Source organism: Rhinoderma darwinii, chromosome 2 (assembly GCF_050947455.1).
Source record: "Rhinoderma darwinii isolate aRhiDar2 chromosome 2, aRhiDar2.hap1, whole genome shotgun sequence".
NCBI classification, from domain to species: domain Eukaryota; kingdom Metazoa; phylum Chordata; class Amphibia; order Anura; family Rhinodermatidae; genus Rhinoderma; species Rhinoderma darwinii.
This window is the reverse complement of record NC_134688.1, coordinates 8,121,271-8,138,510: the sequence shown is the minus strand read 5'-3', so window position 1 is coordinate 8,138,510 and position 17,240 is coordinate 8,121,271. Positions and strand designations below refer to the sequence as shown.

Genomic DNA, 17,240 nt, shown 5'->3' with positions numbered 1-17,240 from the left:
TACCAGAAGCGACCGTTCCGTTGCACCACGGACACCGCCGACTTTAATGGGCTCCGTTGGCTTTCCGTAGGGGAGTCCGTGGTCTTCCAAGAAACAATAGCGCAGCATGCTGCTCCATGGTTTCCGGTAATCCGGGCCGGATCTGTGACGAAGGCCCCTAACGGAGCCTTGGAAGATCGTCACCTGTTCCGTCCCGTCTGTCACCCACCCGCTCCCCTAGTCCCATCTCATCTGCCCATTGGCTGAGACTCTCTCTCCACGCTCGCAAAATTTAAACGCTAACATTTTCTAAAACATGACGTACGCGGCCCAATACACGCAAATGATCCCCTCACCTGTTTGACATTGTATCCGGCTTTGGCGCTGGTCTCTATGAACATTACATTCAGCTCCTTGGCTTTCCTCTCTCCTTCCTCGATGGACACTTGCCTGATGATTGAGAACGAGACATCTGATTAGTAGAGACCACCGGCAATTCTACCGCCACCGGTCAGTCCAGGAGAAGCTGAAACATACACCGGACTAGTGCCGGCCCCATTACCGGGGACATATTCACAAATACTGTGGCCTGTAATTGGCTGATGACATCACAAAATCTGAGACAAGACGAACGACATGGAACCTGCATACAGTTAATAATCATTCCGAGGCCTTTACCTTTTGTCGGCAAGGTCTGTTTTATTCCCCACTAGCATGATAATGACGTCACTCCCCCTCTCCGTCCTGACATCATCGATCCATTTTGTTGTTTGTTGGAACGAGTTCACATCTGATGGGAAAGAAGAGTCAGAGATTAACGGACAAAATCCAGGAGATGATGAGAGTGCCAGGAGACTCAACCGTGCCACAGAACGCCAACAGCAGCCCAAGTGGAAAGCAGCGAGGAAGGAAACCTGAAAATGCTAAAAGATGTAATGAAGAGAAGGGAGGGGGAATATTTATTATACGCTTTGATTTGTATGTTTGAGCTGCACTCACTGTTCTGCTGGTGGAGTCACTGTGTACATACATTACATTACTAATCCTGTACTGATCCTGAGTTATATCCTGTATTATACTCCAGAGCTGCACTCACTATTCTGCTGGTGGAGTCACTGTGTACATACATTACTTATCCTGCACTGATCCTGAGTTACATCCTGTATTATACTCCAGAGCTGCGCTCACTATTCTGCTGGTGGAGTCACTGTGTACATACATTACATTACTTATCCTGTACTGATCCTGAGTTATATCCTGTATTATACTCCAGAGCTGCACTCACTATTCTGCTGGTGGAGTCACTGTGTACATACATTACATTACTTATCCTGTACTGATCCTGAGTTACATCCTGTATTATACTCCAGAGCTGCACTCACTATTCTGCTGGTGGAGTCTCTGTGTACATACATTACTTATCCTGTACTGATCCTGAGTTATATCCTGTATTATACTCCAGAGCTGCACTCACTATTCTGCTGGTGGAGTCACTGTGTACATACATTACATATCCTGTACTGATCCTGAGTTACATCCTGTATTATACTCCAGAGCTGCACTCACTATTCTGCTGGTGGAGTCACTGTGTACATACATTACATTACTTATCCTGTACTGATCCTGAGTTACATCCTGTATTATACTCCAGAGCTGCACTCACTATTCTGCTGGTTTTTTATTGGAAATTCAGCAGGCTTGTCATTAGACACCCACCTACAGCTTAGCTAAGATATCATGATGAGGGGCCGTAAGATTTCCTACATTAGATCACATAGGGCCTGGTAAAAAAATAATATATACTTCCCAGAATGCAACTGAACAAGAAGGGAATGCTGAGAGATTTCTATAAGAGAGCAGCGCGCAGAACTACCATGGGCCCTTTGAAAAATCGCTGGCAGATTCCACCATATGGGAAATGTTGGCAGCAGCTCCTTTAAGCTAAATGGTGGCAAGTACCACGGAACCTTTATTTCTAGCGATCGGTCGGGTCCGCTCCTCCAGTGATTATATCTTTTGCTTTATCTCACTGACCGAATGCAATATAACAAAGTGGAGGCACAGAATCAGCTCCGCATATTATGAACACGTCTACCAGTAAAGGAAAACAGCATTTCTAAGCACAAACGTTGATAGTGGCCCTTTAAATACGTCTGTCCATCTAGTGAAAGGGGCAATTCCCTCTTTCACCACTGTGAGGCGCTCCACTCAGGATTATAACAGATTATAGAGACACATGAAATACAGGACGACACATTGACACGTCAGTTACGTTACATTGGCGGGTGATACGTTGCAAGCAAAACATGCACAACAGTGAAACGTGCAGCGCACGAGGACAAGACACAAAGCGGCGGCACAGAAAGCAAGCACACGACATGCACGCACCGCGCTCTCCGCTTATAACGGACCATGGAGACGGACAGCTACGTCATGAGGGGGACCCGAGACACCGACTGGGCGATGTGAAATGCAGGACCATTAAAGGGACCCTACCACCATGACAGACCCCTTTAAAGGAAACGGGTCACCAGATAAAGTTTACAATGTCCTATCAATGATGAACTAGGGGGCGCAATTGTATCCAGTAAATTGCCCAGACAGTGGATCAAAAGATCCTTAGAAAGCAGAGCACCTCTTATATGTATAGTCAGGACGGCAGGAAATCTGCCATGTGATCCTCCCTGAATAAGTGGGCACACTATGGGCGAGGGCGTATATAATACGCCATTACCAAGCCCCCTAACGCACACTTTTCCTCTAATAGTTACAGGGTTTCTTACCGGTGACTGGGTGCCTTTATATTGAGGCCTCTTATACATGTCCTAATGACACTAAACTACTAGGTGTGATGGCCCTAGGTCCCCTGTGTGCATGGGACTGGCACGCATGGCATGGGACGTCTGTACGGACGCTTCCAGATCTCCCCCGCTGGGATGGGTACAGTTACTACAGGGCATCCACCATCATACAGACATAACTAAAAAAACAGAACATTGAGGGGTGACTACAGAACTCCAATATGGGAGGCAGCTGAGATATGAGGAGCTGTTTGCAGGGTCATCTATAGAGCTGACCTGGAAGTGTCCCTGACACGGAGGGAAGAAAACAAGGACGTTAAAAAAAAAAAAAAAAATAGATCTGACCCTGCAGAGAAAGGAAATGTAGTGTCCCCTCCATGTCACCTTACAGCAAAGAGCTCCCCATATCTCAGCTTCCTGGACCCCCTATAATGGTATAACTAATCACCCTAGAATTGTGGTTTTATATAAATGTCCGGCTTTAAAGGGTATGTGTACCTTTAAACATCTCCAGATGAGACCCCCGCCCTTCACTTTCTCCAGATGAGACCCCCGCCCTTCACTTTCTCCAGATGAGACCCCCGCCCTTCACTTTCTCCAGATGAGACCCCCGCCCTTCACTTTCTCCAGATGAGACCCCCGCCCTTCACTTTCTCCAGATGAGACCCCCGCCCTTCACTTTCTCCAGATGAGACCCCCGCCCTTCACTTTCTCCAGATGAGACCCCCGCCCTTCACTTTCTCCAGATGAGACCCCCGCCCTTCACTTTCTCCAGATGAGACCCCCGCCCTTCACTTTCTCCAGATGAGACCCCCGCCCTTCACTTTCTCCAGATGAGACCCCCGCCCTTCACTTTCTCCAGATGAGACCCCCGCCCTTCACTTTCTCCAGATGAGACCCCCGCCCTTCACTTTCTCCAGATGAGACCCCCGCCCTTCACTTTCTCCAGATGAGACCCCCGCCCTTCACTTTCTCCAGATGAGACCCCCGCCCTTCACTTTCTCCAGATGAGACCCCCGCCCTTCACTTTCTCCAGATGAGACCCCCGCCCTTCACTTTCTCCAGATGAGACCCCTGCCCTTCACTTTCTCCAGATGAGACCCCCGCCCTTCACTTTCATCAGTGATTTCTATGAGAAACCAATCATTGTGGCCTCAACAATTCAGCCAAGGCCCTCAAACATCAGTATACGGGGGGCCGGCTGAGATCACTGTATATAGTGAGATTGCAGTAACGGCCGAGTACGGGGACGATGCCGAGACTGGGGGAGGGGCGGTATGATCTCCCGTCAGCGATCGTCATCTCTCCAGGATGCAGCCATGTCTAGAGGTCTCTACGGGATTCCTAGCGGTTGCCAATTTGCATAGCCAGGCAGTAAGCGGGAAGGGTTAAAGTCTGACAACCCTCGGCCTTGTTCACATCACGTATCGGGTCCACGCTTGGCGTTTACGTTTAAAACGTAGACATACGTGCACCATTTATGCTCCGTCTGCGTCTCTGTACGTTCTTGATTGTAAGTGAACCCTTTGTGTTAATAAAATTTGTTGAAGCAAAGGACACGTGGGGCTTTGCGTGTCTGGATTTGTAGCGAGGCGATATTGTGGAATTAAAGCCTTACGTCAAAAGTAAAATGTGGCGCGCACCGTTTCTGTGGAGGACAGAACAGCGCGGTAGGCAACGTTACTCTGTCGTCCAAATAAAAAAAACTATATCCCGACATAAAGGAGGTGAAAAGTAAAAGCCGGAAGAAGTTTCCCCCATTAATATCCGTGTATTCGCTTGGCGTAGAGCAGAGGCGTGATGTGAACAGGGGCTTACTAGGCGGGGGGGGGGGGGGGGAATAGTCCGTTATAAACAGATCTGCGCCGCGGCGACGGCCACCAGACGACATTATAGGAAAGGCAAAGACGTTCTCGTCCACACTCACTTGTGATATCAAAAACAACAACAGCCACAGTGGAGTCTCGAATGTAGCTCGGGATCAAACTCCTGAACCGCTCCTGACCTGCGGTGTCCCAGAGCTGCAGCCGGACCTAACAAGTGGAGGAGCGAGCCGCCGGCACAGCAAAGGAAGGGGGGAGAGAAAAAACAAACACCGTCAGAAGGCCGCCAGCTGGAATACCTACTTGTTATATCGTAAACTACAACGGCGGCTGCGGAGTCGCGGATGTAACTGGGGATCAGGCTGCGGAATCTTTCCTGTCCCGCCGTATCCCAGAGCTGCAATCTGATCTGTGGGATGGAAGACAATCAAACGCACTGAAACCAGTAAGAGGGGCAATCGCAGAACAGGGAACGCTCCACCCATGAGCGTAAAGCCCCACCCACTCGACCAACGTCTCTACCCACAAACGTAAAGCCCCACCCACTCGACCAACGTCTCTACCCACAAACGTAAAGCGCCACCCACTCACACACACTGCGCCACCCACTAAACCAAAGCGCCACCCACTAAACCAAAGCGCCACCCACTAAACCAAAGCGCCACCCACTAAACCAAAGCGCCACCCACTAAACCAAAGCGCCACCCACTAAACCAAAGCGCCACCCACTAAACCAAAGCGCCACCCACTAAACCAAAGCGCCACCCACTAAACCAAAGCGCCACCCACTAAACCAAAGCGCCACCCACTAAACCAAAGCGCCACCCACTAAACCAAAGCGCCACCCACTAAACCAAAGCTCCACCCTCCTCCAGAATTGGTTAAAATGCATTTCCCTTAGTACTTCAGTCGTTGTTCTTCTGTTTGGGTGACCACTACAATGGCCACCATTACAGCAAGGGGCCATCACGCACCTATCTCTAGAACGGGGCCCCCTAAACCCTATTCTCCTGCTCTGTGTTGTGGCTGAACCGTGTGATTTCCAACCATGAATTACGGAAACCGCGTAAGTCGCTGAGATGCTTCCATAACTCCCATAGTAGCGAACGGCCGTTACAGAAGCAGCGTAGCATGCGAGTTATGCCGTTTTTGTAACGGCCATTCAATCCTATGGGACTTACGGAAAGCGAAGAGCTCAGCGACCTACGCGGTTTCTATGATTCATGGTCGGAAAACACACATCAGCCACAGAGCAGGAGAAAGCAGAGGATTCCCTATAGGAGAACCATATACAGACTATAGGAGACCAGGCCTACAATAGAACTCTCCACCAGTAAATAATACCGTATAACAGGCGAGCTCTGATGTCATCACTTCCATGTATTATAAAGGATGTCGCCACTCACCTTGGATCGCCATAGCGTACCCTCCTGTGATTAATCCCAAACTCTATCTGACCAGCCATGGAAGTTTTGCATGCACTACACAGCAGGACTTCTAAGGGTAGTCACCCGCAGATGTACCACAATGGTGCACTGCTACACAGGGGCTATGTGGAGAGAAGGAAGGAGGGAGGGGGGTGTTCTCCAGCGCCGTAACAGCGCCTGAAAATCGCAACCTCCATTAAGAGGCATGTGTCATCATTACCGATGATTTTAATGGTGATTATACAAACACGACTGCTTTCTTCCAGAAACCGCGCCACACCTGTACGTGGGTTGTGTTTGGTATTGCAGCTCTTTTGAAGTGAATGGAAATGAGCTGTAATACCGCAAACATGTGGACAGGTGTTAAAAATTTTTAAAAAAAAAGATGTTTTTGGAATTCTGTACAACCCATTATACCCAAATCATAGACACCATCCCTACATGAAGGAGCGGCTCTTCGGTCCAGAAGATACTTACTGTTCGGTCCTCCAGATACATTGTCTTTGATAAGAAGTCGATGCCAATTGTTGCCTGTAACGAGATAAAACACAAGGGGTTATAATGAATCCATGCAATGCGCACGTAACACCAGAAAACCCAGTGCCAGGACAAGTATCCGGTGTAACCTGTGTAATACCCTATTTCTCCTGTGGTGACACTGCAGCGTGATTGAAGACTTACTGCCAGGTACTCCACAGATCACAGCTGATCACCGAAGGTCCCATCTTATTGTCAAAAGGACCCTTCTAACAAGTAGTGATTATCCAAAGCAGCAAACCCCTTTAAGTGACCCTATAACCTATATATAGTGAAGAGTTTCCCATCAATTTTCCAGGTATGTTACCTGGTAAGTGTTGTCGAAGCTGTCATACATGAATCTGGTGATTAATGACGTTTTTCCCACTGAAAGAGAATAGAGAAACATTATATAAGCGGCAAATATAGGATGTACATACAGGTGTACTAGTGACAGCATATACCACCACCATAAAAGTATATACATACAGCTCATACAGGACCACATCAACCACCACCGTCTTAGCCCCCAGATCATTGGGATTAGAGAAATATGGTTTTCATTACTATTATCACCCTACGAAGACGCCAGAATCAACTTCACAAGATCTAAAGTATTTACATAGGAAAGTCACGAAGTTCAAGATGTGAACAGTCAGCAGGGCGGCAACGTGGAGTCCAACAGAGCGGAGAGGACCCTGGCACTAACACAGGAAGGAACAGCGGAGATGTGACAGGAGTCTGAAGAGTAAATTTACCCTGCCACGTGTGTATATTGACTGATAACTGCGAGACCCGACCTCACCATGGAAATAAAAGAACCCGACAACTACATTACAGCACCACCAACTATACCATGAACAGCTCTGCTATGTCAGTACAGCTCAAACACACAATTCCAGGATTTCACATAATCTCAGTAGGGGGCAGTATTATAGTAGTTATATTCTTGTATATAGGAGCAGTATTATAGTAGTTATATTCTTGTATATAGGAGCAGTATTATAGTAGTTATATTCTTGTATATAGGGGTAAGTGTTATAGTAGTTATATTCTTGTATATAGGGGCAGTATTATAGTAGTTATATTCTTGTTTATAGGGGGCAGTATTATAGTAGCTATATTCTTGTATATAGGGAGCAGTATTATAGTAGTTATATTCTTGTATATAGGGGGCAGTATTATAGTAGCTATATTCTTGTATATAGCAGTATTATAGTAGTTATATTCTTGTATATAGGGAGCAGTATTATGGTAGATATATTCTTCTATATAGGGAGCAGTATTATAGTAGTTATATTCTTGTATATAGGAGCAGTATTATAGTAGTTATATTGTTGTATATAGGGGGAAGTATTATAGTAATTATATTCTTGTATATAGGGGCAGTATTATAGTAGTTATATTCTTGTACATAGGGGGCAGTATTATAGTAGTTATATTGTTGTATATAGGGGGAAGTATTATAGTAATTATATTCTTGTATATAGGGGCAGTATTATAGTAGTTATATTCTTGTATATAGGGGCAGTATTATAGTAGTTTTATTCTTGTATATAGGGGCAGTATTATAGTAGGTATATTCTTGTATATAGGAGCAGTATTATAGTAGTTATATTCTTGTATATAGGGGAAGTATTATAGTAGTTATATTCTTGTATATAGGGGCAGTATTATAGTAGTTATATTCTTGTATATAGGAGCAGTATTATAGTAGTTATATTCTTGTATATAGGGGGCAGTATTATAGTAGTTATATTCTTGTATATAGGGGGCAGTATTATAGTAGTTATATTCTTGTATATAAGAGGCAGTATTATAGTAGTTATATTCTTGTATATAGGATCAGTATTATAGTAGATATATTCTTGTATATAGGAGCAGTATTATAGTAGTTATATTCTTGTATATAGGAGGCAGTATTATAGTAGTTATATTCTTGTATATAGGAGGCAGTATTATAGTAGTTATATTCTTGTATATAGGGGGCAGTATTATAGTAGTTATATTCTTGTATACAGGAGGCAGTATTATAGTAGTTATATTCTTGTATATAGGAGGCAGTATTATAGTAGTAATATTCTTGTATATAGGGAGCAGTATTATAGTAGTTATATTCTTGTATATAGGGGGCAGTATTATAGTAGTTATATTCTTGTATATAGGGGGCAGTATTATAGTAGTTATATCCTTGTATATAGGGAGCAGTATTATAGTAGTTATATTCTTGTATATAGGAGCAGTATTATAGTAGTTATATTCTTGTATATAGGAGCAGTATTATAGTAGTTATATTCTTGTATATAGGAGCAGTATTATAGTAGTTATATTCTTGTATATAGGAGCAGTATTATAGTAGTTATATTCTTGTATATAGGGGTAAGTGTTATAGTAGTTATATTCTTGTATATAGGGGCAGTATTATAGTAGTTATATTCTTGTATATAGGGGGTAGTATTATAGTAGCTATATTCTTGTTTATAGGGGGCAGTATTATAGTAGCTATATTCTTGTATATAGCAGTATTATAGTAGTTATATTCTTGTATATAGGGGGCAGTATTATAGTAGCTATATTCTTGTATATAGCAGTATTATAGTAGTTATATTCTTGTATATAGGGAGCAGTATTATGGTAGATATATTCTTCTATATAGGGAGCAGTATTATAGTAGTTATATTCTTGTATATAGGAGCAGTATTATAGTAGTTATATTGTTGTATATAGGGGGAAGTATTATAGTAATTATATTCTTGTATATAGGGGCAGTATTATAGTAGTTATATTCTTGTACATAGGGGGCAGTATTATAGTAGTTATATTGTTGTATATAGGGGGAAGTATTATAGTAATTATATTCTTGTATATAGGGGCAGTATTATAGTAGTTATATTCTTGTATATAGGGGCAGTATTATAGTAGTTTTATTCTTGTATATAGGGGCAGTATTATAGTAGGTATATTCTTGTATATAGGAGCAGTATTATAGTAGTTATATTCTTGTATATAGGGGAAGTATTATAGTAGTTATATTCTTGTATATAGGGGCAGTATTATAGTAGTTATATTCTTGTATATAGGAGCAGTATTATAGTAGTTATATTCTTGTATATAGGGGGCAGTATTATAGTAGTTATATTCTTGTATATAGGGGGCAGTATTATAGTAGTTATATTCTTGTATATAAGAGGCAGTATTATAGTAGTTATATTCTTGTATATAGGATCAGTATTATAGTAGATATATTCTTGTATATAGGAGCAGTATTATAGTAGTTATATTCTTGTATATAGGAGGCAGTATTATAGTAGTTATATTCTTGTATATAGGAGGCAGTATTATAGTAGTTATATTCTTGTATATAGGGGGCAGTATTATAGTAGTTATATTCTTGTATACAGGAGGCAGTATTATAGTAGTTATATTCTTGTATATAGGAGGCAGTATTATAGTAGTAATATTCTTGTATATAGGGAGCAGTATTATAGTAGTTATATTCTTGTATATAGGGGGCAGTATTATAGTAGTTATATTCTTGTATATAGGGGGCAGTATTATAGTAGTTATATCCTTGTATATAGGGAGCAGTATTATAGTAGTTATATTCTTGTATATAGGAGCAGTATTATAGTAGTTATATTCTTGTATATAGGAGCAGTATTATAGTAGTTATATTCTTGTATATAGGAGCAGTATTATAGTAGTTATATTCTTGTATATAGGGGCAGTATTATAGTAGTTAAATTCTTGTATATAGGGAGCAGTATTATAGTAGTTATATTCTTGTATATAGGAGCAGTATTATAGTAGTTATAATCTTGTATATAGCGGGCAGTATTATAGTAGTTATATTCTTGTATATAGGGAGCAGTATTATAGTAGTTATATTCTTGTATATAGGAGCAGTATTATAGTAGTTATATTCTTATATATAGGGGGCAGTATTATAGTAGTTATATTCTTGTATATAGGAGCAGTATTATAGTAGTTATAATCTTGTATATAGGTGCAGTGTTATAGTAGTTATATTCTTGTATATAGGAGGCAGTATTATAGTAGTTATATTCTTGTATATAGGGAGCAGTATTATAGTAGTTATATTCTTGTATATAGGGGCAGTATTATAGTAGTTATATTCTTGTATATAGGGGGCAGTATTATAATAGTTATATTCTTGTATATAGGAGCAGTATTATAGTAGTTATATTCTTGTATATAGCGGGCAGTATTATAGTAGTTATATTCTTGTATATAGGAGCTGTATTATAGTTATATTCTTGTATATAGGAGAGGTATTATATTAGTTATATTCTTGTATATAGGGAGCAGTATTATAGTAGTTATATTCTTGTACATAGGGGCAGTATTATAGTAGTTATATTCTTGTATATAGGGGGCAGTATTATAGTAGTTATAGTCTTGTATATAGGGAGCAGTATTATAGTAGTTATATTCTTGTATATAGGAGGCAGTATTATAGTAGTTATATTCTTGTATATAGGAGCAGTATTATAGTAGTTATATTCTTGTATATAGGAGCAGTATTATAGTAGTTATATTCTTGTATATAGGGGGCAGTATTATAGTAGTTATATTCTTGTATATAGGAGCAGTATTATAGTAGTTATATTCTTGTATATAAGGGCAGTAATATAGTGTTATATTCTTGTATATAGGGGCAGTATTATAGTAGTTATATTCTTGTATATAGGAGGCAGTATTATAGTAGTTATATTCTTGTATATAGGTGCAGTATTATAGTAGTTATATTCTTGTATATAGGTGCAGTATTATAGTAGTTATATTCTTGTATATAGGGGCAGTATTATAGTAGTTATACTCTTGTATATAGGGAGCAGTATTATAGTAGTTATATTCTTGTATATAGGTGCAGTATTATAGTAGTTATATTCTTGTATATAGGAGGCAGTATTATAGTAGTTATATTCTTGTATATAGGAGGCAGTATTATAGTAGTTATATTCTTGTATATAGGAGCAGTATTATATTAGTTATATTCTTGTATATAGGGGCAGTATTATAGTAGTTATATTCTTGTATATAGGAGCAGTATTATAGTAGTTATATTCTTGTATATAGGGGGCAGTATTATAGTAGTTATATTCTTGTATATAGGGGCAGTATTATAGTAGTTATATTCTTGTATATAGGGGCAGTATTATAGTAGATATATTCTTGTATATAGGAGGCAGTATTATAGTTATATTCTTGTATATAGGGGGCAGTATTATAGTTATATTCTTGTATATAGGAGGCAGTATTATAGTTATATTCTTGTATATAGAGGCAGTATTATAGTTATATTCTTGTATATAGGGGGCAGTATTATTGTAGTTATATTCTTGTATATAGGGGCAGTATTATAGTAGTTATATTCTTGTATATAGGGGCAGTATTATAGTAGTTATATTCTTGTACATAGGGGGCAGTATTATAGTAGTTATATTCTTGTATATAGGAGGCAGTATTATAGTAGTTATATTCTTGTATATAGGGGCAGTATTATAGTAGTTATATTCTTGTATATAGGGGCAGTATTATAGTAGTTATATTCTTGTACATAGGGGGCAGTATTATAGTAGTTATATTCTTGTATATAGGAGGCAGTATTATAGTAGTTATATTCTTGTATATAGGGGGCAGTATTATAGTAGTTATATTCTTGTATATAGGGGCAGTATTATAGTAGTTATATTCTTGTACATAGGGGGCAGTATTATAGTAGTTATATTCTTGTATATAGGGGGCAGTATTATAGTAGTTATATTCTTGTATATAGGAGCAGTATTATAGTAGTTATATTCTTGTATATAGGGGGCAGTATTATAGTAGTTATATTCTTGTATATAGGGGCAGTATTATAGTAGTTATATTCTTGTATATAGGGGCAGTATTATAGTAGTTATATTCTTGTACATAGGGGGCAGTATTATAGTAGTTATATTCTTGTATATAGGAGGCAGTATTATAGTAGTTATATTCTTGTATATAGGGGGCAGTATTATAGTAGTTATATTCTTGTATATAGGGGCAGTATTATAGTAGTTATATTCTTGTACATAGGGGGCAGTATTATAGTAGTTATATTCTTGTATATAGGGGGCAGTATTATAGTAGTTATATTCTTGTATATAGGAGCAGTATTATAGTAGTTATATTCTTGTATATAGGGGGCAGTATTATAGTAGTTATATTCTTGTATATAGTGGCAGTATTATAGTAGTTATATTCTTGTATATAGGAGCAGTATTATAGTAGTTATATTCTTGTATATAGGGAGCAGGATTATAGTAGTTATATTCTTGTATATAGGGGCAGTATTATAGTAGTTATATTCTTGTACATAGGGGGCAGTATTATAGTAGTTATATTCTTGTATATAGGGGCAGTATTATAGTAGTTATATTCTTGTACATAGGGGGCAGTATTATAGTAGTTATATTCTTGTATATAGGGGGCAGTATTATAGTAGTTATATTCTTGTATATAGGAGCAGTATTATAGTAGTTATATTCTTGTATATAGGGGGCAGTATTATAGTAGTTATATTCTTGTATATAGTGGCAGTATTAAAGTAGTTATATTCTTGTATATAGGGGGCAGTATTATAGTAGTTATATTCTTGTATATAGGAGCAGTATTATAGTAGTTATATTCTTGTATATAGGAGCAGTATTATAGTAGTTATATTCTTGTATATAGGGGCAGTATTATAGTAGTTATATTCTTGTACATAGGAGCAGTATTATAGTAGTTATATTCTTGTATATAGGGAGCAGTATTATAGTAGTTATATTCTTGTATATAGGGGGCAGTATTATAGTAGTTATATTCTTGTATATAGGTGCAGTATTATAGTAGTTATATTCTTGTATATAGCAGCAGTATTATAGTAGTTATATTCTTGTATATAGGGGCAGTATTATAGTAGTTATATTCTTGTATATAGGGAGCAGTATTATAGTAGTTATATTCTTGTATATAGGGGGCAGTATTATAGTGGACAATGTTGATACCCTGTGTATGGTTCTTCCAGGCGCTGGGTGACGGTCTTCGCTGCACGAACCATGGGTATCATATAAGAGATGACTATATAGCGGGCACAATATATAAATTGATCTGAGCAGCCAGTCGTGCATTAGTGTTCAGCATTACATTTATCGTCTCATGGGGAATATAGGCCATTTCCGCTCCTCATAATCCCACACAATGAGCTGAGGCCGTTAGATTTGTGCACCTCGCTGTGTGAATAGTGAAGTCCTATAACTGCTGCAGCCTTTTGTGTGTATAAAAAGGTGTTTTTTTTTAGCACTGGTTTAAAAATCCTAGTCAAGCCTAACCCTAAATACCAGTGCAGTCCAATCTGGCCCACATTTATAAACTATTTGGAGCTCAGACCACTGGTGAGAAGCTATATGGCCTGTATAGGAGTCATGGAAACCTACAGACTCCATAAACCAGACAGAAGACGGTGGGCATAAGGCGTCACCTCCCGTATATGACCCGACATCACCGAGTAATCAGCCCTGAATTGCCCGCCACTCGCTCTGATTCCAGGTCACAGCAAAAATCCAATAACATTCAAGGCAATGTAAATAAATAGTGTGGTGCAGCCGGCGGCAGTATATACTGTAGACCTCCCTGTCCGCTCACCTGCCTGCGTTCAAATGCATCAAAACACGGCTCCCTGTGCCAGTCTAGACACGGTCGTATCACTGGAATAATCTGCGTCATCCCGAATGGGTATGAACATGATAACTGCAAGCAATGTATTCATATACACAAATCCGCCATAACATTACACCCGCTGGCCGGTGAAGGGAATAACATTGATGATCGGGTCACAATGGCGCCAGCAAGAGATCATTCAGCTCTTGTGGGGTGTTTCCCGGTCTTGTGGGGTGTTCTCGGAGACATTGGTCAGTACCTGCTAAAAGTGGCCCAAGGAAGGACAACCAGTGACCAGTCTATAGCCCGTCTGGTCCCATCCCACAGGAGATATACTGTAGTACAAATTGTTGAGAGAGTGAAGCCTCATGCACACGACCGTAGATTTAGTCCGTAATTGCGGACCCATTCGTTTCTATTGACCACGGACCCCTTCCGTATATTTGCGGGATGGCGTCCGGGCCGTAGAAAGCCTCTGCAAAAGATAGGACATGTGGGATCTTTTGCTTTTTAAGGACCGTGGTCCTTTATATGGGAGCATGTGCCGAACGGGTGGGTGGCTGTCCGCAGCCGCCAGCCGTGCTCTTAGTTGCGGACAGTGATTACGGGCACGGCCGCGTGCATGAGGCCTTACTGCTGGCTATAATGGAAAGGTGTCAGAACACGCAGAGCATCGCAGCTTGTAGTATATGGGGTTGTGTAGCTGGAGACCCTTCAGAGCGCCTATGCAGACCCCTGTCCACCGCTGAAAGAGTCCACAATGGGCGCGTAATCATCAGAACTTGAGTAATGGAAGAAAGCGCCAGGTCTGATGAATCACGTGTTACATCATGTGGACGGCCGGGTGTGTCACTTACCTGGATAAGAGATGGCACCAGGATGCATTATGGGAAGACGACAAGCCGGCGGGGGCAGGGTAATCTTTTGTCTGGACATTCATGTGTATGGGACATGTACCCCCGACCTAAACATCGCTGCAGACCCCAACTTCATGGCAGCGGTATTCACTAATGGCAGTGCCCTCTGTCAGCAGGATAATATCCCCGCCACGCTGCAGGATAACGCTCCCCCCGCCACGCTGCAGGATAACGCTCCCCCCGCCACGCTGCAGGATAACGCTCCCCCCGCCACGCTGCAGGATAACGCTCCCCCCGCAACGCTGCAGGATAACGCGCCCCCCGCCACGCTGCAGGATAACGCTCCCCCCGCCATGCTGCAGGATAACGCGCCCCCGCCACGCTGCAGGATAACGCGCCCCCCGCTGCAGGATAACGCGCCCCCCGCCACGCTGCAGGATAACGGCCCCCCGCCACGCTGCAGGATAACTCCCCCCGCCACGCTGCAGGATAACTCCCCCCGCCACGCTGCAGGATAACGCGCCCCCCGCCACGCTGCAGGATAACGCGCCCCCCGCCACGCTGCAGGATAACGGCCCCCCGCCACGCTGCAGGATAACGGCCCCCCGCCACGCTGCAGGATAACGGCCCCCCGCCACGCTGCAGGATAACGGCCCCCCGCCACGCTGCAGGATAACGGCCCCCCGCCACGCTGCAGGATAACGGCCCCCCGCCACGCTGCAGACATTGACCAGGAACGATGAGGAACATGAAAAAGACATCAAGATGCCGTCTACAAATTCCCCAGATCTCTGGAGGCCGCACCTCACAACCTGCAGGATCCGCTGCCAACATCTTGTACCAGAGACCACAGGAACCTTCAGACGTCACGTGGAGACCATGACGATGGGTCAGAACTGTACGGGCTGCACGAGGGCGACTACACATGATTAGGGAGCAGGTTTAATGTTATGGCTGATCAGTGTATATGGAGGTGACGGGGGAAGGGGAACATCATAGTCCATGTCAACTGCTAACTAGGAAGAGTAATCAATCCCTACAGGCCGCCAATAGGTCAAGGACTGTGCTGTAACCAGACATAACCAAACAATCGTAAAGAGTCTTTACTGACGGGTCCAAGAGCAGCTACAAGGCGTCTCCCCTCCCTGGTGCCGCGTCCCTATCCTCTGCCCGACTAGTTAGACTATATTAGAGGATTGCAGATAGCACCGATCCCTACTGCAGAAGCCTGGAGATGTGCAAACCGGAGGTATAAGAAGCCTGGTCGTAGCAGGTGGGCTCACACAATTTGATCAAAATGTGCGCTAAGAACCTGGTTTTATTGTAATAAATTAATCTTACGTAATTATTTTACGCATTTGATTCAATGTAAAACACAAGAGGAGGAGCCACAGGGAGAGGGAGGAGAGAGCAGGGACTGTGCATTTCTATGAAGTGTGGGTGACTTCGTGACATCTTTCCTGGGCTGCTAAAAATGGCAGATTTTGAGCACATAGACAACCTGAGCCTATGTATCCAACTTCAGTATATAGACACCATAGGGGGTGGGACCGCTCAGCCACCATTAGTTAGCTTTGGAAAAGTGCCGCTCCTGCTGCGGCAGACTTGGAGCGACCATATATTACACGGGGGGAGGGCCCATTCATTTGCATGGGGGTCATGTAATACCAGATCTGTCCTGCAGGAAATACAATACAAACGTGGTATGACGTGAATTGTAATGAAATCAGTGGAGTTGGTCATTTACAAAGAATACTCCAGGTGATGGCGGCCTACATTATTTACATACAATTGTCCCTGTTATCAGCCTATTCTATTACAACCTGATACGATCGTCTCCTTACTGTAATCAGCCATGGGGGGGGGGGGGGGGGGGGTAAAATCTTTAATAGGACAACAATTACCTGCAAACTCAGTAACTACTGCCAGAGCTAGAAATCCTGGGACTTGTAGTTCCCACTGGACCTAGCTTGCTGCCATTGCACGAAACCTTCTGATTTACATTCGGAGCTTGATATTCTGTTTTGACTTGTCCTGCTCACACGGCTGTATTTTGTTGCAGTGTATTAGAGCCCTCAGTCCAGGACAGGAAAAAAAAAGTAGCAAGAAGCGCAGTCTGGACCTGGCCTCTCATTTCTGGAATGACGG

At 42.0% G+C, this 17,240-nt stretch overlaps 1 protein-coding gene across 2 annotated transcripts in view; it reads right to left on the bottom strand.

Annotated features, from left to right (window-relative positions):
* RAB6A (RAB6A, member RAS oncogene family) overlaps positions 1-17,240 on the bottom strand; it is a 38,483-nt gene that overhangs the window by 1,564 nt on the left and 19,679 nt on the right. Inside the window, exons 2-6 of one of the 2 annotated variants that reach the window (XM_075851322.1) lie at positions 6,875-6,933; positions 6,508-6,561; positions 4,907-5,012; positions 658-769; positions 336-429 (exon numbers count right to left, since the gene is read on the bottom strand). In XM_075851322.1, coding sequence (XP_075707437.1) covers positions 336-429; positions 658-769; positions 4,907-5,012; positions 6,508-6,561; positions 6,875-6,933 — 425 coding nt within the window. Of the gene's footprint in view, positions 1-335; positions 430-657; positions 770-4,707; positions 4,814-4,906; positions 5,013-6,507; positions 6,562-6,874; positions 6,934-17,240 lie in introns of both variants that reach the window. The other variant, XM_075851321.1, reaches the window with a different exon arrangement.